Source organism: Grammomys surdaster, unplaced genomic scaffold (genome assembly GCF_004785775.1).
Source record: "Grammomys surdaster isolate TR1022 unplaced genomic scaffold, NIH_TR_1.0 125271, whole genome shotgun sequence".
Classification (NCBI taxonomy): domain Eukaryota; kingdom Metazoa; phylum Chordata; class Mammalia; order Rodentia; family Muridae; genus Grammomys; species Grammomys surdaster.
In genome coordinates, this window is record NW_021620153.1 from 337,886 (window position 1) to 364,572 (window position 26,687).

At 47.7% G+C, this 26,687-nt stretch overlaps 1 protein-coding gene and 1 pseudogene across 12 annotated transcripts in view; both read right to left on the reverse strand.

Moving 5' to 3' along the window:
* The window catches only part of Adamts10 (ADAM metallopeptidase with thrombospondin type 1 motif 10), a 31,243-nt gene extending 7,489 nt beyond the window's left edge, over positions 1–23,754 (reverse strand). For 2 of the 12 annotated variants that reach the window (XM_028785536.1, XM_028785541.1), the window contains exons 1-16: positions 18,351–20,472; positions 17,781–18,127; positions 16,574–16,730; positions 15,132–15,349; positions 10,169–10,252; positions 9,919–10,064; positions 9,388–9,431; positions 9,151–9,256; positions 8,913–9,059; positions 8,630–8,771; positions 3,622–3,729; positions 3,115–3,260; positions 2,958–3,021; positions 1,904–2,006; positions 1,542–1,675; positions 1,315–1,438 (exon numbers count right to left, since the gene is read on the reverse strand). In XM_028785536.1, the coding sequence (XP_028641369.1) occupies positions 1,315–1,438; positions 1,542–1,675; positions 1,904–2,006; positions 2,958–3,021; positions 3,115–3,260; positions 3,622–3,729; positions 8,630–8,771; positions 8,913–9,059; positions 9,151–9,256; positions 9,388–9,431; positions 9,919–10,064; positions 10,169–10,252; positions 15,132–15,349; positions 16,574–16,730; positions 17,781–18,127; positions 18,351–18,438 (2,158 nt within the window). In that variant the 5' untranslated portion in view covers positions 18,439–20,472. Of the gene's footprint in view, positions 1–1,314; positions 1,439–1,541; positions 1,676–1,903; positions 2,007–2,957; positions 3,022–3,114; positions 3,261–3,621; positions 3,730–8,629; positions 8,772–8,912; positions 9,257–9,387; positions 9,432–9,918; positions 10,065–10,168; positions 10,258–15,131; positions 15,350–16,565; positions 16,731–17,780; positions 18,128–18,350; positions 20,473–23,603 lie in introns of those variants that run through there. The other 10 variants (XM_028785539.1, XM_028785546.1, XM_028785542.1 and 7 more) reach the window with 10 other exon arrangements.
* LOC114637318 lies at positions 6,725–6,851 on the reverse strand (annotated as a pseudogene).
* Positions 23,755–26,687: the final 2,933 nt, after the last annotated feature.

Below are 26,687 nucleotides of genomic sequence, written 5' to 3' on the forward strand. Positions count from 1 at the left end.
TTTTTTTTTTTTGGTTTTTCGAGACAAGGTTTCTCTGTATAGCCCTGTCTGTCCTGGAACTCACTCTGTAGACCAGGCTGGCCTTGAACTCAGAAATCCGCCTGCCTCTGCCTCCCAAGTGCTGGGATTAAAGGCGTGCGCCACCAACGCCCGGCGATTTTTTTTTTTTTAAATGTAGACTCTGCAGATTAAAAATCAGATCTTCATGTTTGCACAACAAACCCTTTACTGACTGAACATTTTCTCAGGCTAGATGTTTTAGTCTTTTTTTCTTTTACTTTTTCCTTTTTTTTCTTTGATACACAGTTTCTCTGTGTAGCCCTGGCTGTCCTGGAACTCACTGTCTAGACCAGGCTGACCTCTAACTCAGTGTTCTTTCTGCCTCTGCATCCCAAATGCTGAGATTAAAGCTGTGTGCCCACCATTGCCCAGGGCAGATGTTCTTGTCTTAAACCAACCAAGCAACCAAGCAACCCATCTCTAATCTAACCCTGCCTGGAGAATAACACATTCTGCAACTCATTCTTTGTGGTTTCTGCCAATCATATATGATTTGGCCACAATCCCTCCAACAATGCTTTCAGCTTCGTCCTTCCTACTTCATCCCCTACTCCCTGGGTGTCCTCTTTCTCAACCCAAGCTGAAAGGGTATTCTGAATGTCTTCTTAGTTCCCTGATAGTAAGACCTCTACTATCAGGACAGAGAGTTCCCCAGACCCTTAGGCTCAGAGGATAGAAAATGACCTCTTTCCAACCATCCTGAAGCCCTGAGAATGATGGAGGAGAGATCCACAGTTCCAACTCATATGACTTTCTATATGCTAGATCTCAAGTCAGTAGCTAAGGCCTCCCTAATTATGACTGTGATTGGCTAACACTGATTGTCAACTCCACAGGATCTAGAATCACCTTGGAGACAAGTCTCTGGGCATGTTTATGTGTGATTTTTAAAATTAGGTTAACTGAAGAAGGAAGATCCACCCTAAATGGGGTAGAGGACCAGAATGCACAAAAAAGGGAAAAAGCTAATCACCATAATGTCTCCTCAAACTGCAAGATAGATACACGCACGCACGCACGCACGCACGCACGCACGCACGCACGCACATGCTCTCTTCTGGTAAGGTATTTTGTCTTAACAAGAAAACTAGGAGCAAGTCTGTCCTCTCAGGACTTTTGGTGGCTCCTAAGGCCCTTTACTATAATTCATATTCTACAGGCTGCCCACATCCAAGGAGTTACTGGTTTTGGCTACTATAAAGAGACTAACCCTGATCCCAGTCACAAGAGGGATGCAGAGGGAAGGATTCTTACCAGTTCCTGGCAAAGCTGGGCTGAAGACCCCCTCAATGGTCTCACAGGCACTGCCGTCACCCCCACACACTCGGCATTTGTCCTCTCGGAGATCAGAACCCAGGACCCTGTCACAGCCCACATGCTGCATAGGAAGACAGTGGTTGTGTTGATGTTGTCATGGAGATGCCTGCTTCCCCTAATCTTCTCCCCAACCTCTTTTCCTTCCACCTGGGAGTCTCCTCTACCTTGCACTCGCCACTGACACAAATGTCCACTGTGTCAGGGCGGCAGGGTGTTCCGTCCACCACAGCTGCAGCTCTCTCAGTGTAGAAGTTGAAGCCTTCTGCTAGGCAAGTCAGCGAACAGGCCTTCACACCCCCTGAGGGGCATGGCCCCATCAGACTTGGAGCCAGGTCACCCTGGAACTCCCTGCCTGAGGGGACAAAGGCAACAGACCCCAGACTCCACGGACAGAGTGAACAGGGAAGTTTCCCTGCATATGAAGTGCATTGAGTTGTATCAAGGACAAGTGTTTCCTCGGGCAGAGGATAAGGGCTCCCTGAGTGACAGATAAGTGGACTGCTGTTGTACTCAATGACTCACTCACCTCCTCGGTATGTCTTCCACGTGTAGAATTTTCCACGGAAAGGAACACTATCAAATTCAGAACACTGCATTTCTCTGAAGTCCTGGGAGCCAGGTGGACAGTCCTGGAGCAGGTACGAAGAACTTAGGGAAGAGGACTGTTGTTTTGAGTGGCAAGAGTCAAGTGAGTGAGGCTGGAGGTGAGTGGATGGTGTCCACTCTAGCTAAGGTCCATGTGTGTGTGCGGTTTGGTGCTGGCACGGAAGCATTTAAAACCATCTTCCCAGCCCCTGTGTATTCAGTTTTGAGACAGGCTCTTACAGGCCAAGGTGACCTCAAACTTGTAATCCTCCTGCCACAGCCAAGTGCCAGCATCTTAAGTGTGTACTACCATACCTGGCTTATGATATGTGACCTGGGTGACATTAAGTTAAGGCTGAGCTGGAGGTAGATGCCTGGGTCCTGAGTTCAAATTTTCATAAGACAGAAGGTATAAGATAGAGCCAGTTTGGGGGAAAAGACGGAGTTCTTTTTTAATGTGAGGGGCATAGAAACGCTCTGATAATCCCTACACAGGGGCCCTCAAAGCCCACTGCTCATTCTCAGAGCAGCTTTTCCTGACTTCCGAGCATCCCTTCCTCTGGCTGTTGGCCTGAACACCTAAATATGTTCATGATTAGGTAATGGAGCCATCCTCAGCCAAAGGGAACACCAACATCTAAGGAGGAAGCAGTAGGAAGCTCCAGAGGGCAATACACTCAAAATGGACTTTAAAAGGATGGTAGAGAGACCCTGGGTGTGATGCTGGTGAGAACAAGATTAATCAGGCTTTGGTGGGTAGCAATGAGTAGGGGCTGGATTCTGAGGGTAAATGAGCTGTGAAGAGTGAAGACATTAAACTGTATTTGGGGGGGGAGGAGTGATAATTATTTTAAGGGAGCTTACTTCTGTGGTGAAACAGTTTGAAGACTAGATGATACGGGAGGTGCTGGGGTGGAGGGAGGGTGTTAGGGCAAAGGTGGGTGGCTGGGGCAGGACCATGGAGAGTTTGGAGAAGGGTTCCTTGGAAAACTCACATTGGTGTTGCAGGACCGGTGCCTCCGTCTCTCACCCAGACAGTACTTCCCCCCAATGGTTGGCCTGGAAGGAGCAGGGGTCAATGGAGAGAGATGAGGCAGTGGGTGATAGGGTTGAAGGTTGCCTCACTGTTGGGAGAGGGTCTCAAGGGCTGACCTGGGGCTGTCGCAGTGACGGCTGGAAGATGATACACCACCACCACATGACCTGCTGCAGTCACCCCATGGAGTCCACGGGCCCCAGGCCCCATCTACACCCTCTGGCCGAGACCCAAAGGGGACACATACTCGTTTGTAGCACCACTGGGGGAAGGATGAGAGGAAAAAGGAAAGGGAAGGAAAGGGATGAGTGTGACTTTACAGAGCTCTGAGTTCAATGCTTCTTTTCTGTCCACCATCCCCCAAATTACAGGTGCGGTTCACTCTGGAATGGGGGTGTGTAACATGAGAAATGGCTGGATCTGAGGCAGGGAGTCTGACAGACTGCATCACAGCTTGAATCCAGACACATGGCTAAGGAGTTAACACTGTTCAAGCAACAGGCATGGCTTAAACAGAAACAGTACCACAGCCTTTTAAACAAACGGGTGTGGCTTGAGATGCCAAGGCTGTGGCTCAGGCAGAGAAGGCAGGGCACAGGGCAAAGTTCCTGGCTGATGCTCACCCCTTTGTCGATAGTGTGTGTTTGGCACAGTGTTCCCTCAGCGGCTGGGATGCTGTTAGTGATGCACCGGTTGCTCTTGCTCAGACACCATAGTTCACTGCAGACCTCCTGCAGAATGGAAGAGACCTCTCAGGCTCATGTCATCCCACGGGCATGCTTTAGGGGACCCAGCACTTTCCTGGGTCCTAACGATCCCCCCTTTGGGATCATGGCCTGATACTTCTCTTTTGTCAGTATGCATGGAACATTTATACTTGTTATAAAAACTCCTTTGAGCATTGTGACATTTATTTTGGTGCAAGAAAACCATGTGGAAAGATAACATCCTCCCAAGACATAAAGATGGCTCATCAGGTAAAGACACTTGCTGCCAAGCCTGAAGAACTGAGTTCAATCCCTAGGATCCACATGGGGAAAGAGGGAAGGACTCCTGGAATTGTTCTTTGACCTCCACACACATGTTGTGGAATAAACATGCCCAAAATAAGTAAATGTAATTTTACAGAAAAAAAAAAAACCAACCCATAGTTACTAGTTAGGTGTCATATCACTTACAGCCTAGTCTAACCCAGATCTTTGAAATGGGCATTGAATTTTACTGACTTCAAGTTCTTCCCAAATCTGGGGGGTCCTACTATGAAAGACAGCAAAGATTTTTACTTTTTAGGGGGCCAGTGAAACAACACAGGAGAGAACAATCTGAAAAGTCAGGGCTGGCGCAGGACAAGATTTTCCTTTGTAGTTTTTCTCAGCTGTGAGAATGCATGGCAGGTTCAAGACTAGGTAGGTTCTGACGGAATTTGTGGGGCCGGTCCTCTACTTCCACTGTATCCTGCTTGGGCCTGCTCAGGTCATTTATTTGTTACACAGAACTGAAGCAGTCCCAGAAAGCTGTTTTGATTGTTTAGGTCAAGGTTAGTATCCCTGGAGAGAAGCCTCATCAGGTTTAGACACAGCAGAACTTCACTCCAGCCTACCTCCTACCCTGCCCTCTCAGAACTGCTCCATCCAAGAATTCATCTGTAACCCTCTCTGAACAAAACCCTTCCAAGCCAAGCCCTGAGTTCCAGGCTGATGAGAGGCCTGGATTTGAAGATCTGGATTTGAACTAAGCAATGGTTATAAGAAGGTACCCTTCTAGAGTCAGCTCAAGAGATATCTGCACACACGTTTCAAAAACACTCCTTAAACAACAGCTCTCTGTAGAGAGTATGATTTCTGCCTCTCACAGGGACATGCCAGGCTTTATGTCTTCACCTGACTCGTATTTTCTTTTCTTTTCTTTTTTTCTTTTTTTTTTTTTTTTTGGTTTTTTGAGACAGGGTTTCTCTGTGTAGTTCTGGCTGTCCTGGAATTCACTCTGTAGACCAGGCTGGCCTCGAACTCAGAAATCTGCCTGCCTCTGCCTCCCAAGTGCTGGGATTAAAGGCGTGCGCCACCACCGCCCGGCTTTCTATTTTTTTTTTTTTCTGACTTGTATTTTCATGGCCACTTACAAAAACATGAAACCACTTGAGCTCCAACCCCACTCTGACACTCCTTAAGATGCACTTATGCCAGCCCTGCTTTTGACCTCTGCTTCACAAGGAGACACTGTTGAATATGTAATAATCCCTAGGCTACTCCAGATTTCAACTTTGTACTGAATCACAGTTCTTATCTAGGCCTGTTTTTCCATTTATAAGATGGCCAGTTCAACACCTGTTTTCTGACAGTGTCAATGAGACAGCTTACATAAATGTTCTCTGATTGGATAACAATGGACACAGATAATGCTAGACCAGGAATTAAGCTCCACAATTATTAATCAATTATTCTTATTCTTTAGCAAGGATCTTCTGTATCCCAGGCTAGCCTCCATCAGACTGTGTAGCCAAGGATGACCTTGAATTTCTGACCTTTCACCTGTAAAGTGCTTAGATAGAACCCAGGCTTCGTACATGCTAGGTAAGCACAATACCAACTCAGCCCAGCTCCTATCAACCAATTCCCATGTGGTAAATGAGTTTTACTATGCCAGGAAGATGTTTTGTTCAAAAATAAAAGGTTCAGAGTTTGGGGAGATAGTTTAGTCAGTAAAGTATTCGCCACATAAGCAGAAGGACCTGAATTCATTCCCTAGCATCCAAGTGAAAAAGCCAGACGAGGGAGATGGCATAGCAGTTAGCACTTGGTACACTTGTAGAGGACCTGGGCTTGGGTCTCAGCATCCACACTGTATCTCCATAACTCCAGAGTCAAGGGATCTAACCTTGTCTTCTGACAAGGCAGGGACCAGGCACATACACACATGAAAAACACTCAGATGCGTAAAAATATAAGTGCCATTAAACAAACAAACAAAGCCAGATGTGGTGGCACTGGTTTGTATATTCTCACATTGAAGAGGTAGAGACAGGGCGGTTCCTGACCAATGAGAAACCTTGTTTCAAAAAGTAATGACACAAATAAATAAATGGTTCAGTTTAACATATTGCTAATCTCGGATCAAGCTTGAGATTCTAATAGTTCCTCTCTACAATATTCTTTTGTAAAATATGAAGTTAAAGAGTGGTCTAGGTGTGGGGTGTTGGTGTAGAGATGGGTCAGCGGTTAACAGCACATGCTGTTTATTTTGAGGACCAGGGATTGGATTCCAGCTCACAAACACAGCAACTCCAGCTCAGGGAGATCTGATGCTCCTCATCTGGCCTCCACAGTCACTTGTATATAAACACAAGGTACACAAACACATAAACAATACAAATACATTTAAAAGAGATTGAGAGGTAGAGACAAGCAGATAGCTATGCTGGCAAGGTGGCTCAGTAGGTAAAACCACCCTGATGACTTGAGTCTGATTCTTGGAAGGAGATCAGACTCCCAAAAGCCATTCTTTGGCTTCCACATGTATGTATGCCTTCCATATAACACATAAAGGAAAATTTCAGCACTGAAGCAAAATGCTGACTTAAAGGAGAAACCTATGTTCAAAGTACAGCAGCTTGTGTTTTTACAATTGTAGCGCACGTACACACACACACACACACACACCCCTCCTGAAGCCCCTGTTGCTTGGGGTAATGTTTATTGGAAGTTTATTTTTTTTCTTTCTTTTTTTTTTCAGGGGAGAGCGCGAACGCAGTCCCCTACTACCACAAATTATGCAGTCGAGTTTCCCGCATTATTGGAAGTTTAAATAAGATCATGTATACAATGTGCTTGGCACACATGAAATTCTCAGTAAGCATAAGCTACTATCATCCTTATTAAGTTCCAAGACACAGAAGACATTCACAGGTGGACCCAGAATTCCTTAGAAGGTGCTGGGGTGACCAGCAAAATTAAGGTTGGGGTGGAGCAAGAGTAAAAATGTCTGCAATGCAGTGGCACAGACCGATGATCCCAGCAGCAAGTGGATCTTTGAGAGTGTGAGGCCAGCCTGGTCTACATAGCAAATTCCAGGCCAGCTAGGACTACATAAGTGAGACCTTGTCTTAAAAAAGAAATAAAGTAAATATGTCAAAATTCTGCTTGCTTCAGGATGTATTTCTTGGTGCTACAGTGAGAGGAAATGAGGAGCGTTTGATAATCACCTGGTCTCTTTTGCCCCAATCTTGGGAATAGTTATGTAAGCGCAGAGGCTTCCTGTGGAGAGTGGACTGGGCTCACTAGGACTGAGGCTGAAGTGGGTCAGAATGTGATTAAGGAAATGATAGAGCTGGGCAGAGGTACTAACTGGCTGAACTGTCACCAACACAGGGAGCCAGCAGATCTCTAGCTTCCGAGAGTGAGGTCCTCTGCATTCCAACTCACTTCTTTTTTTTTTTTTCTCTATCTCTTTCTGCCTTATTCCCTTGAGATACAGTCCCTCACTGAACAAAGTGCTAGGAAGTCCCAGAAGCCTGTGTCTACCCCACTACAGTACTAGGGGTACTAGGAATTTATGTGGGTGCTCAAAATTTGAATTTAGATACTTGTATTTATGTAGGAAGCTCTCTTACACACCGAGATATCTTTCCAGTTACTCAGCTCGTATTTTTTGAGATGGGGCCTCATTGCAGGTAACACTGGCAGGCCTGGAATTTGTTATGTTATGAAGTCAGATAAGCAGGCCAACTTCAAACTCACATAGGTCCACTTGGTTCTGCCTCCTGAGTGCTGGGATTAAAGGTGTGAGCCTCCTCCCCAACCCTCCAACACACACCTCCCTGCCCTAGCTCACTTACTGATGCCAAGATGAAACTCTGAGTCTGAACCTCAGGGAAGATAAGGGAGCTAGTCAGAGTCCCTGGAAGGCTCTCTCAGTTCATTGGCAAGTAAAGTAGTAGCCTCACTTCTACAGAAACTATTTCACCAAGAATCTGCATATGTTGCTCATAACTAACTAGAAGTCTTAGAACCTATGTGTTGCTGCAGCCCACAAGTGGCCTTTAGGGGGCACTCTAATCTTGCCCTCAAATTAGCTCTCCAGACATGTAACCCATCTCACAGTGTGTGTATGTGTGTACACACTCATGTGCACAGGCACTCAAACATGAATGGCACACGTGCATGTTGAAGCCAGAGGCCAACCTTGGCTGTTGTTCCTAGGTAGCTATCCTTGTTTTTTGAAACAAGATTTCTCACCAAATCTGAAATTTACCAAGTGGGCTGGCCAGCCAGCAAGTCCCAGGAATCTACCCACCACTGCTTCCCCAATGCCTGGTTTAAAACATGCACAACCATGCCAAGCTTATATATGGTTTTGTTGATCATAACTTAGGCTTACAAAACAAACCTTTTCCTGACCGAGTCTCTTCCCCAAGCTCAGAACTACATTCTAATTCTCAGTGTTTGCTGGTTTGCTTGCCATGCGGATACTTCCCACACTCTGGTCCTCCCACATCCCTACAGGGAGTATGGGGTTCATGTCACCTCTTTTCTTGCCGTCCTGTCCCTCTGCTTCCCCAAAAGGGTGTCCAGTGAAACTTCCCACCCTGTGGCCACCTCCCCTTCCCAGGAAGGAAAGCAGGAAGGCTCTCTCTACCCCGTATTTACACTGACGCGATTTGACTCCATGCTGGAATCGGCACTGCTCATCAGCATCATAGGCCTGGCCAGGAGCCACCGTTGGGTACACGAAGTCCTGTCTGGGAGGCCGGTTATTCAAGCAAAGCCCCAGGCCGGAGCTATGATTAGAAGAAAACAGCTGTCATGCCAAGGGGCCGAAAGGCTATGACCTCAGGGTTATATCAGCTAGGTGTGGTGGTGAAGTCAGCTCTCCCAACATGTCTGTGCCCCACTTAGTGGGTGATGTGACCCATGCTCACTCCAGAAAACTGGTGATGTAGTCTCGACTGCATGATGACCACACAAATGGATTAGTCTTCATGGTAATGTGGGCAGCCATGAGCTTTGCTGGGTCCTGACCACGGGCCCCGCAGCCGTTCCCCACACCATCGTGATTCATGCCGAATCTGAGGAGAGGGGTTATCAGCTCTGCTAGGAACTAAGGGACCCCAACCCAGATCCTCTCATCCTCCCCTATCCTGTGTCCCCTGGCCTCACGTGTGCCCGATCTCATGGGCGATGGTGAAAGCTGTGGCCAGGCCAATATCTTCATTGATACTGCAGCTCCTCTCACGCTCACACATTCCACCCACAGGGGCCAGGCCTGGGAAATGGGAATGTGGGGTGGGTCAAGGGACCCGAGGCTGTGCGGGCTAGGTTCTACCCATCACGGCAGGTCTCACCCCAGGATCACAGCCACCCTCCATGGTGCCTGCCACCAATGGGACTCAGTACCTAGAGTACCACAGGGCTTGTTCTTGTAGATGCAGATGTCATAGCTGTGGAAACAGATGTCATGGCAGTGAGAGGGCTGGGTGGCCTCCTTAGGTCTCAGTTTTATCATAGAAGACAAGAACAGGTAGGAGAGTGCATGTTTGTGTGTGCGTGCGACAAGGTCTTTTGTAGCCCTGGACGAACTTGACTTCTTGACCTTCCCACTTCCCTCAGGACTCAGCTGAAAATGCCTTTACTGGCTCTGAGGGTTGAGTCTTGCCTAAGTCTTATGCTGTGCCTCCATTAGAATCAATCAGCCAGTTTTCAGGATGCTGACAGTACACGACTAAGTGATTGAATGGAATAAATGACTGCGTGGTGAGGGTTCAAATGTCACCTCCCATTTTCAGGTCCTTGGCATTCTTTCTCCTTGGCTCCTTAATGTTCCTGCCCCCATCCTCCACTATCAATTGTTCCCCTGTCGTGGACTCTGATGTTCCCTTCTCTACTTGCTCCACTGGCCTCAGCCCTGGAGTCCTCCCTGCTCCTTACCGTGTGATGAGCACAGCTGTGTCATGGTTTGCCACACCATTCTCTGGAATGGCATTGCCATGGCCACTGTGGCTCACGATGGATTTCTGCCACTTACAGAAGCTGTCCAGTGACTTCCCGGCATGATGGGTGATCTCCAGGGTGGGCTGTGGATGGGAAGATTGAGGTGCATGGGTGCCCTGCCACTCTGGAGATACCAGGCATCAATGGTGCAGATAGAGAAAGGGTGAGAAACACCCCAGTTGCATACCTGGTCCTCTGTGAGCAGGATAAGGCGAGTGACAAGGATGTTGACGATGTTTCCCAGACTCGAGTCCTGGAAAAGTTTGGCAACCTGACCTCCAAGAAACAAGAGAGACAGAGTCTTAAGAGGAGCCCAGAACAGTGAAGGACAGAATATCGGTGATGGCTTAATTGGTAAAGGGCTTGCCATGCAAGCATGAGGACCTGAGTTCAATTACCCATTTAAAAACAAACAAAAACACCAGGCCCAGGGCACATGGCCATCTGTGATCCCAACACAGGTGGAACTCTGGGGGCCTCAGTAGCCAGCCAGGTTAATTGAATCTACAAGTTCAGTGAGAGAGCCTGTCTCAAAATGTAAGGTAGAGAACAGTGAGGGAGGGGCTCAGGGAACACCACTCCTAGCTGAGGAGCTACTGCTAGTTAATGGTTTCTAGGGGGGATGGAGGGCGGGGCAGTTTTCTTCAGGGATGTGGCTCTGGTTGTGTCTCCGCTTCCCCCAAGCATTAGTTGGACTTGATAAGTTAAAGGAAAACAAACAAAACCCAAAATATGATCTAGGTTTGGTGGCACAATTTTAAACCCAGCATTCAGGAGGCAAATACAGAGATCCAGGTCAGCCTAGTCTATAGAGTATATTTCAGGCCAGCTAAGGAGAGATACATATAGTGAGACCCTATTTAAAAAAAAAGTACATGAAACTAGACTGGGAGTTGGGAGACATGACAGGGAGAATATGGGTGGAGGAATTGTGGGAGAAAGAGTAGAAGATAGATATGATCAAAACACACTGTACACACACATGGATTCTCAAGGAATAAATAAAGACTATACATAAAAAAAGATGGAAAGCCACTGGTGAGGTCACCAGTGTCAACCTTTGGCTTTCATAGCTGCATACACATGCTCCCCTGCCTTGAAACTAAGGAGCAAAAGCAGAGATAGTCGTTTTCTTTGAGTAACCACTGTGTGCTGGGTGTTAGGTAACTGTGCTGCCTGTATCGTTTCATTATTTTCACTCACATCTCAAAGATGAGGGTACAGATGGCAGGGCACATGGCTGGTGGTGCCACAGGTGAGATTCCAGTCTCTATTGTTTGCCAGCACACCTCTCTCTGACTGTCCCAACTCCATTTTTCTCTACTTGTCCTCCAAATCCCATTTTTGTCCCCTCCCTACATGCGTTGCATGAAGGATGTGCACGTGTCCTTACTCCTCTGCTGTCTGAAGATACCAATCTAAGCATCAATACAGAAAGGTGGAAGCAAGAGAGCCAGAGATGATAAGGAAGCAGGCAGACAGGAAGAGGAAGTGGCCTAAGGATAAGTGGACCCAGGTGATGGAGAGCCGGCTGTGTAGCAATCTTGAGAGTCTTGCTTGGGCTATCCTTAACTTACGGGAAACTCCCAGGCAAGTTTTAGGAAATTTTGAAAGCCAGAACAAAAGATGTGGGGCTGTGACAGAACACAGAGACAATGATGTCAGAATGGTGTGTTATTTATTAGTCTGCTAAACTTTGTCTTAAAATTTTTAAAATCATATTTGTGTGTGTGTGTGTATCTGCATGTTCTTGAATGTGTGAATTTATAAGACAACTTCTAGGAGTCAGTTTTCGCCTTCTACCATGTGGATCCAGAGGATCAACTCTGGTTATCAGACTCGACGGCAAGTATCTCTACCCTTGGAGCCATCTTACTGGCCTTTTCCTCCTTTTGCTTCAATGAAACAAGAACCCATTCTTCAAACTATACTATATGCTGTGTGTTCTATCACTACCCTTCATCTTCTGTAGCAGGCTACATTATAGTGTTATAGATCCTGTTAACAGGGGAGGCACAGGGAGGAACAGGACCTCAATCAAGTTCTAGTACAGGAACTGAGTGCACATAACACAATGATGTATCCCCGGACTCTGCACCCATGGATTCAGCCAAGCACTGACTAAATATATCAGTCAATGGGCACACAGATAATCCCAGCACTTGGGAGATGGGTGTGGGAAGAAAACAGGTTCAAGGCTAGTCTCAGCTACATAAAGAATCGAGTCTAGACTTCATGAGACCCTGCTGAAGGAGATAAAGGAAGAGGGAAAGGAGGAAAAGAAAAAGAAAGAATATATCTTACAAAAATTGCATGTTGGAGCGATGGCTCAATAGGTAAAATGCTTGCTGTATAAACATGAAAATCTGAGTTTGGATTTCTAGCACACACATCTATATTGGTAGTGCTAAGGAAACAGGGACAGGCAGATTCCTGGAGCTCACCATTGGGCCAGCCAGTTGGTGGGCTACAGATTCAGTGAGAGACCCTGCACCAAAAAATAAGATGCAGGGGCTGAAGGGACAGTTCAAGAGTTAATAGCATTGGCTGTTCTAGAGTATCTGATTCAATCCCCAGAACCCACATGGCAGCCCCAAACACCAGTAACTCCATTTCCAGGGAATGTGACGCCCTCTTCTGGTTTCCAAGGGCCCTGCATGCACATGGTGCACAGACAGACATTGAGGCAAAACACCAACACATACAAAAATAATAAATAACTGGAAAAAAAAAGAAAATATGATGAGTGATTGATGAAGACCCCCAGAGTCAACCTCTGGCCTTGACATACATGTGCACATGGATGCACACACACCTGCACATATCAATACATATACATGCCACACGCACTCAAAACTATGTGTACTAAACACACAGAGACTCCCCCCTGATTACTAGGCTCTAATACTGTCTAAAGCTGCTTTAAAGCCTTTGGGAGGATGTAAAGAGGTTACATGAAATTCTCTATCATCTAATGAGAGAGAGAGACACCTGGAGACGTTGGCATTTATAAAGGTCTTGGAACAAACTGCCACTACAAAGGGCTGACTGTAGGTCCGAATGTGGAGCAATGAAGTTATCTGTTCTTTATTTTGTTTGAGATAGGGTCTCACTGTGTAGTCCTAAAACTCATTATGTAGACCAGGATAGCCTCAAACTCATAGAGATCCTCCTGCCTTTACATTGCAAGGGTGGGATTAAAGGTATGCACCACTACACCTGGCCAAGGAGGTTATCTGTATGCATGAATAGGTAGGTGCTGATGTACAAGAATACCGCATGCACAGAGGTGGGCCTGTGAAGGTGTCTGTATTGCTAACCTTAATGAGTTCCTGCACACTGTATTTTTGAGTGTATGCATGTGCATGTGTATTCTTGTGTATGGATGTGTGTTGTAGCCAGACAACAGCTAGTATCTTCTTCAGTTGCTCTCTACCTTGTTTTTCTGATAAGGTCTGACGCTGAACCTGGAACTTGCTGAAAGGGCAAGGCTGGCCACCCAACAAACCCAAAGGATCTATCTACCTGTCTCTCTCTTTCAGGTGTTGGGATTGCAAGCATGTACCACCAGGCACAGCACTTTTAAAAAAATGATTATGTGTGTGTGTGTTTGTGCACATATGCCATAGCATGAGAGGGAGGTCAGAGAACAACCAGGAGTCAGTTTTCTCCTCTATGGTATGAGTCCTGGGGACTGATGAACTCAGATCCTCAGGGTTGGCAACAGGCACTTTTATGTGCTGAGTCCTCTCACTGGCCCCCTTACTTCATTTGTTTGCTTGCTTTGCTTTTTTGTTTTCTTCAGGACAAGAGTTCCTTTCTGTAGCCCTGGCTGTCCTGGAACTCGTTGTATAGGCCATACTGGCCTCAAGAGATCTGCCTGCCTCTGCCTCCTAAGTGCTGGAAAGGCACGTGCCACCAGTGCCCAGCTTATTTTTAATTTTTAAATGTGGGTTCTTATGTACAAAAAAGCACTTTACTAACTGTGCCATGTCCCCAGATCCTGCAAGTTTATTTTTATACAAAGAAAACTCTTACGACATAGCTACCATGGGCTATGCACTGTTTCCCTTTTTCCTTGTTTCTGTTTGTTTTGTTTTAAGATTTACTGGCTGAGTGTGGTGGCATATACCTTTAATCCCAGTACTTGGGAGGTAGAGGCAGGCAGATCTCTGTGAGTTTGAGGCTAGCCTGGCCTACATAGAGTTGCAGGATAGCCAAGGTTACACAGAGAAGCTGTCTTGAAAAACAATCAAATAAAAAAATTTATTTTTAAATTCTGTGTATGTATGTGAGTATGTACACGGTAGCACAAGTGAGCAGCGCTGGCCAGAAGATGGCTGGGATTCCTAGAACTGGGATTGTGGTTGTGAGCTGCCATGTGTGTGTGCCGTGCACTAACTTTGGGTCCTCTGTAGTAAGTGCTCTTTTCCACTGATCGCTCACCGTACCACCACCACCACCTCGAAGGATCCCTGCCATCCCCTGCTACTTTGGCTTTCCCATAGCTCAGGCTCATCTTGGATTTGCAATTCTTCCTCAGCCTCCAGAGTGCTGAGATGCTAGGAGCTTGGGGATTCCAGAGCTTTGTATGTGTCAGGCATGCATGCAGTATCTGTTCATTGGATCTACTTTAGTCTTCACAGGTGTTAACTCGGGTGGAGAGTGGAGACCTTGCTCGAGGGCAGAGTACTTAAGGCCTCGGTTCTCACCTGTGGGTTGCAACCCCTCTGTGGGTCACATCTGATATCTTGCATATCAGATATTCACCTTATGATTCATAACTAGCAAAATTACAGTTATGAAGTAGCAATGGAATAATTTTATGGTTGGGGTCACTACTATGTAAGGAACTGGATTAAAGGGTCACAGTATTAGGAAGGTTGACTTAAGGGGACAGAGCTGCAATTTAAGCCCAGACAAGCCACCTCCATTAGAGCATCTGTCTGTCCCCAGGCCTTTGGTACAAAGCTTCTGCCTATCACTCATGGCTTTAGCAGGCCTCTTTTTTTATTCTTCCTTTTTCCCAGTTTATTGTTTTGGCTCCTGGTTGCAGATCAGAGTGAGGGTGTGGCAACCTCTCCTTTGACATCCTAGAGGCTACCTACAGGTCCTCAGGACTCCAGGCGTAGGAAGGGGGAGGCACTTACAATGTTCATGATGGCCAACACATACTGCTCCACATCTCTCCGTCCATGGTAGGCCACCATCATCTTGTCGGCTACCACCAGGGTCTCCACATAGCGCTCTCTGCTGACTGATCGCTTCAGGCCCAGCTGGCCTCGCTCAGATTCGTTCCCCAGGGGCCTAGCAGGCGGTGGCTTCAAGGTGCGTAACCACCATGGACGACCCTTCCAGGGTTTCTCATCTGGGAAACAAAGTAGAGGCACCGAGCACCTATTGCTGGTGGGTCCCAGAATTGCCTGACAACTGGCATACATTGTCTGTCTCCTGACTCTTCTGCCCACTAGCCTTGGTAGATGGCATTTATTCTTGAATTCTTGATCTTTCCAAGTACGTTGATGCTAGGTTTGTGTTGCCATAGCCACTTTATAGGCTTTCCTATTCTTTCACTCCCTAAATGGTTTACAGTGACTGGTTGTGTTGTGAACATGATTGTATGAATAGTGTCCGAGCTCTTCAGCTGACTGCCTGTGTGTGTGTAGGCCAGAGGTTGACATTGGGTGTCTTCCTTATGTTGTTTTCAATTTTATATATAGAGACAGGGTCTCACTTGAACTCGGAGCTAAGTGATTCATCTAATCCAGCTATCTAGCTTGTTCCAGGGATCACTTGTCTCTGTCTCCGAAGCCCTGGGATTTTAGGTGGCTTGACGTATTTGCCTGGATGCTAGGGATATGAAGGTATGAATTCTGGTTGGTTCTCATACTTGCATGGTGAGGACTTTACTCACTAAGCCTTCTCCTCAGCCTGACTTTTTTTTAAAAAACAACAAAAAAAATCTTTATTCTTCTCTCATACATTACATGTTGACCACAGTTACCCACCCTCCATTCCTTCCACCCAAGGACATCCACTGGACATGGTCCAACAAGACACAATAAGACTGGGCATAAAACCCTCATATCAAGGCTGGGCAAGGCAACCAAGCAGGAGAAAGTGGGTCCTAACTGCACCAGCCTTTCTTTGTGGGTGCATGTTTTACAGGGCCTTCTGCAACTTGGGTTAACACTCTACCACTGAACTCACTCTTAGTCCTTGTTGGCATCTCAGAGGCTTAACTACTCAAGTGTCTGCTGTGACCACCCTGCAGGCTAATTGTGTGATCTGGCAATAACTCTAGGTAAAGAATGGCTTCCCCCCTGAATACCATCCAGCTGCCAGATGGCTGACCACAGCAGAGATGGCTCGCTCCACTGCCTTACAGCGCCATCCTCTTAGTATCTGTATCCTTTACGGCCCTTGCCTGCAGGTGAATGGAGCTCTTGAATTCAATCCTCTCAAAACAGTTTCTTTTTCATGATACAGTGTCCAGTTGACCTTTGGGGTGGAGAGACTCGGCTGCCTATCTCCGCCTCTAAGGAATAAAGTCATATAACCTCCTTGCCCATCCCCAAACGCACAGGAGTACCTCTCACTCCACACGCTGTGTCCAGATGGGGGTGACGCAGAGAGGAACGCTTGTATACTACATGAGGGCCACTCTCTTCTGGGCCACGGCGACCTTTGGGTCCACCTTGCAGGGGCTCAATCAGATACTCTTCGTCATCTGCCACAATCAGACCATGCTGGATGGGGGACAAAAAATCTCAGTTAGGCTCCGGTGTCCTGGACTCTATCTCTATGATTTTCTTCTTTTCCCCTTTTCAGTACTAGGAATCAAAGCTAAGGCCTTCTGCATGCAAGGCAAATACTCGCTGCATAGTTCAGGATGACTCAGAACTTCTGCCTCCAGCTCACAAGGGCTTGGGATTGCCCCACATCTGGTTTATATTCTGTTGTGTGTGTGTGTGTGCCTTTGTGTAGAGGTGTACAAGCCTGCACACTTATACACAGGCAAGAGGAGGACACAGGAGGTCCCCTGTAACTCTCTGCTTTATCTCCTCCAGACTGGACTTCTCACTGAACCTGGGGCTTGCTCCTTTCTGGTTAGACTGGCTGGCTATCAAGATCTCCAGAATCTTCCTGTCTCTCCCTATCCCCCAGCCCTTCAGTTACAGGTGTGCACAGGCTGGGATCTGAAGTCAATTCCTTGTGTATAAACTCTATTAACTGAGCCACCTCCCCAGTCCCAGTCTTAAAAGAAAAAGAAAACATTTAAAACATTTTAAGTTCAATTTCATTCTCTCTCCTTTTTCCTCCCTTCAACTACTCTTAAACTCTTTTAACTCCTTAAATGGGTCTTTTTGTGACACTTAGTTGTGTGTGGATTGTGTGGTGTGCACATGCCAGCACACATGTGTAGAGCTGAGATGACACCTTGAGGAAATTCCTCCCTCCCCTCCATAACATGGGTCCTGGGGATCAAAGTCAAGTGTTCAGGCTGGACAGCAAGTGCCTTTATGCACTGAGCCATCCCACCGGCCCTACTGCTAGTGACTTTACCATGCTATGCTTTTTATCTACCTTCTTGAGACACATGTCCCTTTACTTTCAGCCTTATATAAGTCTATACATTTTCCTTTAAGTACATCTTCTGCTTCTTCTCAAAGGATTGATCAGTTCAAAACACTTTTAAAACACCCTACTATGATGGATACATTGTGCTGATCATGTGTTTTTCTTAACTTCCAGAAAGAACTGGGCATATCCCCTGCTTCCCAGAATCCTCAGCTCACCAGGCCCCCACAGGTGCTGATGGCCACATGGGAGCTACCAGCCTGGCCTTGCAGGTGGCCAGCGTAGAGGCAGTGGGCCCGGGCAGCCCTCTGCCAGGCCAGGCCTTCCCGTGTCCAGTATTCCACTGAGACGTGCCCTGCCAGGAGATGGGGGCTGCGGGTCAGGTTCAGCAGGAAGTGAGTGCTGGGTGCGGCCACCTTGTAGAATAGACGGGACTCAGCTGTAGCCCCTGCACCCCGACGCTGCCTCCGGAGGGCAGGTGGAGAGAAGGCCAGCATTGCCCCGTTGTGGTCCACTCGAGTTGGGAAGGCAATCTCATAGCTCTCCAAACTGGACAGAAGCTCATCTATAGGAAAAGGGATAAGAAGACTGAGGTGGGTCCCTGCTGCCAAAGTCAGTAATTCCTTATCCATCCTTGAACCCAGGTCACCTAGTGACTATTCAGCCTATACATTCCTACCCATGAATTCCCCCAACCCTAGCCCCCTGACTTCTCTCTTTCTCAAGGACCAACTGGTTTCCTTAGTTTCTTGTTCCTTTTTAATTGACTCCATTGAGTCATTTCCTACCTTGAGATCTGAAGGCATGTGTGACCTTGAATGTGAGGCCCAGCCCCAGGGCAAGGGCCCAGCGGAGGATCTGGCAGGCAGAAGCCATAGGGGCTACGTGTCCACATGTCTCTCCCCAGCCCCGGCTGCTGGCAGCCCCTACAGTGCTGCCTCCCCTGTTCACAGTCTGGGCAGCATCACTGGTCCCCTGGGAAGAGAGACTGAGTCAGGAGGGGCCTTGATCCCACTGCCCACTATAGCCAGTGCCAAGGACCCTTACCAGACCGAAAGCGGTGCCCTGCAAGCTCTCCACGCCAAGGTACTTCTATCAGAAGATTTCAGAACAATTTTAGTATTTGTTCTCATCTCCCACATCCTCCCTTATCATGTCCACACTCAGAAGGGACAGGAACAAGGACAAGAAGCCACCTTCTCAAGTAAATGATCCAGAATCACCTGGGAGGTAGGCCTCTGAAAATGCCTGTCAGAGAAAATACTGATTGGGTTCTGTTAGTGGGTGGGAGTAATCCCCAAGCAAAGGAACCTGGACTGCACGAGAAAAGGAGCTAGTGCCAGCAAGATGGGTTAGTGAGGAGATGCTTGCTATCCAGCCTGACAATCTGAGTTCAACTCCCTAAACCCACACAGTGATCAGGAAGGACTGCAAGCTGTCCCCTGCTTCCACATCTGTGCTGTGGAACACAATGAGTGGGCATGAGCACACACGCACACACACAAAACCAATACATTTTTTACCAATACATTAAAAAAAAAGACAGAGGGAGGGAGCTAGGGGTTGGGTCTATTTCTCACAGTGGAAATGTCCAGATGCTTCAAGGTTCTCCTGCCTACCTGATTTCTCTAATATAATGGACTGTACCCTGGACTATGAGCTAAAATAAGCCCTTTATCCCCTAAATTACTTTTGCCAGGGAATTTTGTCATATGAACAGGAAAATACCAAGACAAACATTAGTGTATTTCATGTTCAGAATAAGTCTCCGCCTAAGAGGGGACTAGAATCAATCATTCTAGATCACCGTTTGTATAGATGAGAGGTGATGAAAATGGACCAGGGTCATGCAGCAAACTGTGGTAGAAATCAGATTCACTCAAGGGTTGATGACGGTCCTGGGCTGGGGTGGATTGAGAGTAGTTGATCTCACCGCTCCCCACATGACAGCACGTGCTGTCTTCTATCCTCCCCAAGTTTTATTTCTGGGAGTGACAGACATGTCAATGTAGAGAAAAGAGGGTATCCCAGATTATGACGTGTTCTCTAGAGAAACCAGCTGTTTGAAGGACAAAAATTACAGATCATGAGGGAACAGAGGGTGCACCAGGCTAGGGAACTGCAAAATCAAAGGTGGGGAGCGGGGCTGGGGGGCAGTGAGCTGGCTTAGCAGGTGAGGGCATTTACCCTGGAAGCTTGCCTGACTAGCCTGAGCTTACTCCCCAGATCTTGAAGGGGAAAAGAACTAACTCCCGAAAGTTGTACTCTGACCACACGTTAATTCATATCCTCTGATTTCTATAGGCACAGAGTAGCACCAGCGCACCCTCATCCACACACAGCAGTAACAAAACATTAGAGAAACCTTGAAGATTCTGCAAGATCCAGCACTAAACAAGAAGTGTAACTTAGAAAACAAAGCAAGCAAACCAACCAACCCCTAAAACCAAATTAAAAAACTCTGGTCACTTTAAAGCCAGGGCAATGGTTAAGGAGAATTTCCAGCCCATAATTAAAGTCAAGGCTAAGGTCTTCCAGGCTGTCCTCATATCCCCGTCATCTTAGGATCTGAATTTGGATCCCTGGCTACAGGAATTTCCCCCTCACCTTCCACCCCTCTGATTTTTCCAGAAGAGGTTTCTCTGTACTGCTCTGGCTGTCCTGGTACTCATTTTGTAGCCCAGGCTAGCCTTGAGCTCAGAGATACACCTGTCTCTGCCTCCCTAGTGCTGAGATCAAATATCTGTACCACCATCCTGGCTTACAGGTACATTGTCACCTTCCTACACTGTGATCACATATTCTCTGATTTCCACCCTGTGCCTATGGAAATCAGAGGATACGAATTTACCTTCACCTTACATTCCTAGCCTTGCTCTTTAATTAAAAAAAAAAAAAATTGCACCAGGCAGTGGTGGCACACGCCTTTGATCCCAGCACTTGGGAGGCAGAGGCAGGCGGATTACTGAGTTCGAGGCCAGCCTGGTCTACAGAGTGAGTTCCAGAACAGCCAGGGCTATATAGAAAAACAAAAACAAAAGAAAACATTTGCATTCCTCTATTTTGTGTGTGTGTAGATCAGAGGACAACTTTTGAGAGTTGTCTCTCTCCTTCCACCACGTGGAGCCAGAGGATCTATCTCAGGCCATCAGGCTTGGCAGCAAGCTCCTTCATCCACGAGCCATCTTTATTCTGCTTTTGCTCTCAGATCCTTTCTCCTTCCTAATGTGAGTTAATCCTACAGGCAGGCCTGTTTCTCAGGCATCTGCCCCAGACTAGTCTGCTGGAGACACTACTTTGGGCTCACCACTCTGCCAAGCCCCTTCCCTGCCCTCTGTTCTCCACCCTCCACCTCCTCTTCTGTACAGATCCAAGCCCCCCTTAATCACACAGTCTTGTTTTCATTGCATTCCAGCCAAGTCTGAGAGTCAATCCCCAAACAGGGCAGTTTGGCAGAAGACAGAGAAGCCGGAATTTCTCCAAGATGCTAGCAGACAAAGTCACATTCCCTACTTCTGCATGGATCCCTCCAGTAACAGGCATCTCTCTTACAGATATTTTGGAGTTGCACAGTTTTGTTCATCTCGATTGTATACTCTGGGTTGGGTGGTGGGTTCCTATCTTCTTCCTCTCAGCCCCTCACTTCTAGAGGCCTCACTAATTAGTATAATGTTGAACATCTATGGATTCTTCTGTCAGTTGGCACTGGGCAGGGGACAAAGCCAGAAGGGGTACAAAGGAAAAGAGGCAGCTTGATTTTCAGCCCTAAACTGAGTTTTTTTTTTTCTGTTTGTTTGTTTTGTCTTTTTGAGACAGTATCTTATATACTTTTGATTCACCTCAAACTTTTTATTTAGCTAAGAACTTGAATTTGTGATCTGCTTGCTTCCACCCTCCATGTGCTGAGAAGGGACAGTGTGTGCCACCATACCCAGTTCATGCAATCCTGGGGATCGAACCCAGGCCTTAGCACTCTACTAACTGAGATATATTCCCAGCCTCCTTGAGATGAGTTTCTGCAGTTCAGAGTTTGCTGAGTCTTCTGACCCCTTCCTTGGGCCTGGTAAAAATCCTCTTGACTTTCATCTTTTCTCAGTTCTTAAAGTTAACATCTTCTACTCCCTCAAGTAGAAGGAGTAAAGGTCTTTCTTTTTCTTCTTGCCTCTTTCCCACCACTCCTTCTGTGGAGACCTCAGCTAAATCTGAAATGGACTCAGAAGGTTGGAGAGATGGCTCGGTAGTTAAGAATGGCGTGCTCCTACAGAGGACGCAGGTTCGCTCCCGCCCTGCACACACATTAGGCAGATTATGACCGCTTATAACTCTGGGTCCAGGGGATCTGATGCCCTCTTCTGGCCTCCATGGGCACTGCATAAACATGGTACTCATAAACTCATGCCATCACATACATGTACACATTTATAAGCAAGTATATATTTTAAATATGTTCAAAATGTAAAAAGGCTGATAATGGTCCTCTCCAGCTTTAAACACCCCATTTTCACCCAAGGTAGCAATGTCAGGGGACCCAGCCTCCCAGGAGCTGACCTTTCTCTCACCTGCCCAGAGGGTAACAGCTACTGGTAGGAGTGACACGGCTCTCAGATACCAAGATGGGGCAGACAAGGCCTATCTGAGGATGACTTACAATTGAGAGGGGTCTCACATCTGGCCCAGCAAAGACCGCAGAGAGAGATCTACACTATGGGTGTGTATATGTATATGTATCTGTGTGTATGTGTGTATGTCGGCTTGGCCCTTTCCCTCAAGCCCCTCCTCTGGCAGTCTGCAGGGAGGCCACTAGCCTGGGGAAAGGGGGTGCCTCCCGGAAACTACGCTCCGTCCCATCCCTGGGATCCTACAGGGACCAGCACTACACACCTAGACCTCTGTAGGCCAGGCTGTCGGGGAACCCTGCTAAAGAGGCAGAGGCTTCTCCGGTGGAGGACAGAGCTTCTTTGGCCAGGCAAAGGCAGCCGTTAGCTGGAGGCAGCAGGCTTCCTCCAGGCATGCACATCTGGCCTGGCTGCTGTGAGCACACAGACAAAAGGCCAAGAGGAGGCCTAAGGGGGAGGTGCTGCACTGCTCACCACCCCCATTATCACCAACCAGCTGTTAATTAACGTGTGTCTCCCCCTAGTAGAGAGACACCTTGCCTCAGAGTACAGTGGCATTGATGACCAACTGAGGGGAAGTGGCAGCCCCAGCTCCACTCTCACAGGCAGACACACAAACATACAGTCACACTATAGGGCAACCACACTTGAACAGCAGGAAGGCCTGGTTCACTACCCAAACACACACAACTACATACCCCCAGACCTATGTATACAGAAACACATATTTCCACATGGACACCCAGACAAACCCAGACAAACACGTACACTAGAGGCCTGTGTGAACACAGTCACACAGTCCAAGACAACCCACAAACCTAGGAGACTATACATGCTCATTTAACACAGAGAGTCAATACAGACACACACACACACACACACACACACACACGCACACGCACACGCACACGCACACGCACACACAGAAGCACACGTTTACACATTCATAGCAGGGGAGACTAACAAATCCTACAAACTCAGACACAAATACACACCGGCATTTCCACTAATAACACTCCAGAGAAATACAAATATTCAGAGCCAGACACACTTGGCATTTATATGCACGACAGGCACTTTTCTGAGTGCAAATGACAGTTTACCCTCACTTAGGCAAACACTCAACACACCTCAACAGTCTGCCCACACAGTCGCTCCCAGATGCTGAAAGCCACAAGGACACACAATCCGCACAAGGACACACTTGGATACGTGGTTGACCTCGACACCCCCCCCCCCCAAACCTGAGCCAACCCAAACAGGCAGGCAGTCTGTATCTGCACACTTAGGGGCATTCCGCACCAACAGAACACACGCACAACGGCATCCATCCAGCATATCTTGTTCCTGAGACACACAAAGTCACTTATAATCACTGCACTCCGGTGACTGCGCAGCCCAGCTGGGTCCCCAGATCGCCGGTACCTGCGTGCCTGGAGCCTCCGGTCCGCCGTAGCCACACAGACTCAGCGCCAGGCGCACAGGAAGGGAGGGAGCGAGCGCGCGGTGGCGTGGCCGGGGGAGGGGGCGCGGGAAGGCACTCACTTCCTGAGCAGCCTGCCAGGGTTATAAAAAACCCCCAAACCCCGCCCGCCGCCGCCGCTGCCGCCGCCGCCGCCGCCCAGGGCCTCAGGCTGGACCCAAGCCAAGGACCCCGGAGCCCGGATTACCCCGCCTCGCGAAGGGCACCCGTGTGGGTGGAGATGCTCGAGAGGAACTTGGGGTGGGGGTTGGAGAAGGTTCGGGGAGGAGGCTGGAGGCGGGGATAGAAGAAGGCGGGGTTGGGGGGTGAGGGGACTGAAGTGGAGAGTGGGGGAGGAGTGGACGCACACAGTAGGGGGATGGGCGGAGGACGGAAGGAGGGGTTAGGCGGGAGATGGTTGGGGGAGGAAAGTTTAAATAGAAAGAGGTGGAGGAGATGGGAGCTTGGAGAAAGGGGTTAAATTGAGTTGGATGGTAGAGAGGGGGATGGGACAAGGGGAGAGCCCAAAGCCTTGCCTCCATTAGCCAGTCAACAACAGCTGTTATTTATTGAGGGCTGGTCCTTGCTCAAGCAAACATTTTTTGGGCGCCTCCCCGTGTGCCAGGCACGGTGCCCGTGAGTGAATAAATCTCGGTTGGGTCCCAGCTTCACAAAGCTCCCGTCTGGGGGCTTTCATCTGCTTTGGCTCTGCCTTTGAGTTCACTGCTTTAACTCTCTAGACCTAGCCAGTCCCATTTTACAGATATGAAAACTAAGGCCTGCCAGAGAAGTCATGATCATCTTTGGGACACAGTGTTTAAATCTATGAGGAGTTTGTACATGAAGGAGATGACCAGTGTAGTGGAGCAGGGCTGGGATTCCAGCCAGCTTCATCCCAGGCCCGATTGTGGGAGTGTTCGACCCCATTACCCCTGCTCAGAATTCCGAGCTTGGCCTTGACGGACTTTGATTCTAGGTTTACTTGTCCTTAGAAATGAGGTAATGACAGCCTTTGAAGGGGAGGAAGAGGGGTGGTTGTGGGAGGGAGCAGGGGAGTTTCAACCACAAACATTCGCTCTGTGCCGAGTTCAGCTAGGGATACAGGTAGTTCTCTGTCTCTACTCTGAACTTAGTCTTGAACTTGGAAATCACATGTTAAGGGCTCATGCACACAGCATGCGCTGTATGAAGAATTGCTACGGTGTCTGAACCCTTCTGCCCCGACCCAACTTCTCTAGACACTATGCCAGATCAGAGGGACTGTTAGACACTGGAGTCCCTAGAACCCACACCATCCCTGGCCTCTACTCACCGTTCTGCCCCTCGGGCCCCTTTTCTGGCTTGAGACACCTGCTTTTGCTTTCTCAGGTTGTACTTGCGCTGAGGCGCCAGCCACCTGTCCCCAGTCTACGAATGGCTTCCACACTCACGGTGGGAATATTTTCAGGACCATTTGGAGCTGGGTGGCTTCAAACTAGATGATTCCAGATCCTACTTACCAGGTTTGAAACCTCATCCTTCAATTAATGTATAAACTTTAGCTTTTCCCCCATATACAACCCACCCCCTTTTTCTGGGGGGAGGGGAGCCTCCTTTCCCCATTGGTGTTGGACTGGGCAGGTGGAGGGAAGTGGGAGTGATGCCTTATCCTCAGTGAACTCCCTTGGGACTTTTGGTTTTATATATTTTTTAACTTAATTATTTGTATTTTGTGTATATATGTGTCTGTGATGTGCGTGCATGTGTTAGGTGGTGGTGTATGTAGAGTACAGAGACTGATGGATTTCTTTCTCAGTTGCTCATCAATTTATTTCCTGAGGCAGGTCTCCAAGCTCTTTGGTTCACTTAGTTTAGCCAGATTGACGCAGAGGTTCCCCGCCTGTGCCAATGACTGTCTGGCTCTTATATGGGTTCAGATGATCTGAAATGACATTTGTTGTGGTTGGTTTAGAGTGTATGTGTGTGTGTGTATGATAAATGCTTTTTTAAAATTAGGGCTGAGGAAATACACACAGAGAAAGACACACAGAGAAAAACACACCTAGCAGAAGAGTGGGGTGGGGGGTGGGGGTAGGAAAAGCCAAAACCCTGAGGTCAGGTTCTTGTGTTTACTCAGCAAGTGCTTTATCTGCTGAACCATCTTCCTGGTCTTTTAATTTGATTTATTCATCTTTTAAAGATATTTATTTTTACTTTACAGGTATGAGTGTTCTGCCTGCTTTTATAACTGTGCTGTGTGCATACAGTGTCTGGGAGGCCAGAAGAGCGCACCAGGAACTAGAGTTACAGAAGGTTGTGAGGTGCCATACAGGTGCTGGGGACCAGACGCCATGTCCTCTGGGAGAGCACCCAGTGTTCTTAGCTATTGTACTATCTTTCAAGCCCTATCTATTTATTTTTTAATACTTAGGACTCACTGTGTTGCCCACGTTTGACTGGGAAGTTCTGTGCTCAACCATTACTCTTCCTCGCACTCCTGAGCACCTGAGACAAGGGTTACACAGCATAGAGCCTGAACAGAGCAGGACTTAAGACCAGTGCTGTTAGCTGGGCAGTGGTGGCGCATACCTTTAATCCCAGCACTTGGGAGGCAGAGGCAGGTGGATTTCTGAGTTCAAAGCCAGTCTGTTTTACAGAGTGAGTTCCAGGATAGTCAGGGCTGTACAGAGAAACCCTGTTTTGAAAAACAAAACAAAAAAAAACAAACCAAACCAACAAAAAAAGGACCAATGCTGTTGTGGTAAATGGCATGAAAACAGCCAGTGAAGGAGACAGTGCCCCCAGGGCCATCATTATTTGAGCCCTGAACAGGCTGTTCCTGAAAACCACAGCTGAGCTTTTATTCATTCACCCCATCTTTATTGATCCCTAATTTGTGCCAGGTGTCCTCCCTAGTATGTGAAGACAAGACCAGGAGCAAGTGTCCATTCCGCTGGAGATAGATGGGTTGTGACTCAGTCCATTCCACTGGAGACAGATGGGCTGTGACTCAGTCCATTCCACTGGAGACAGATGGGCTGTGACTCAGTCCATTTCACTGGAGACAG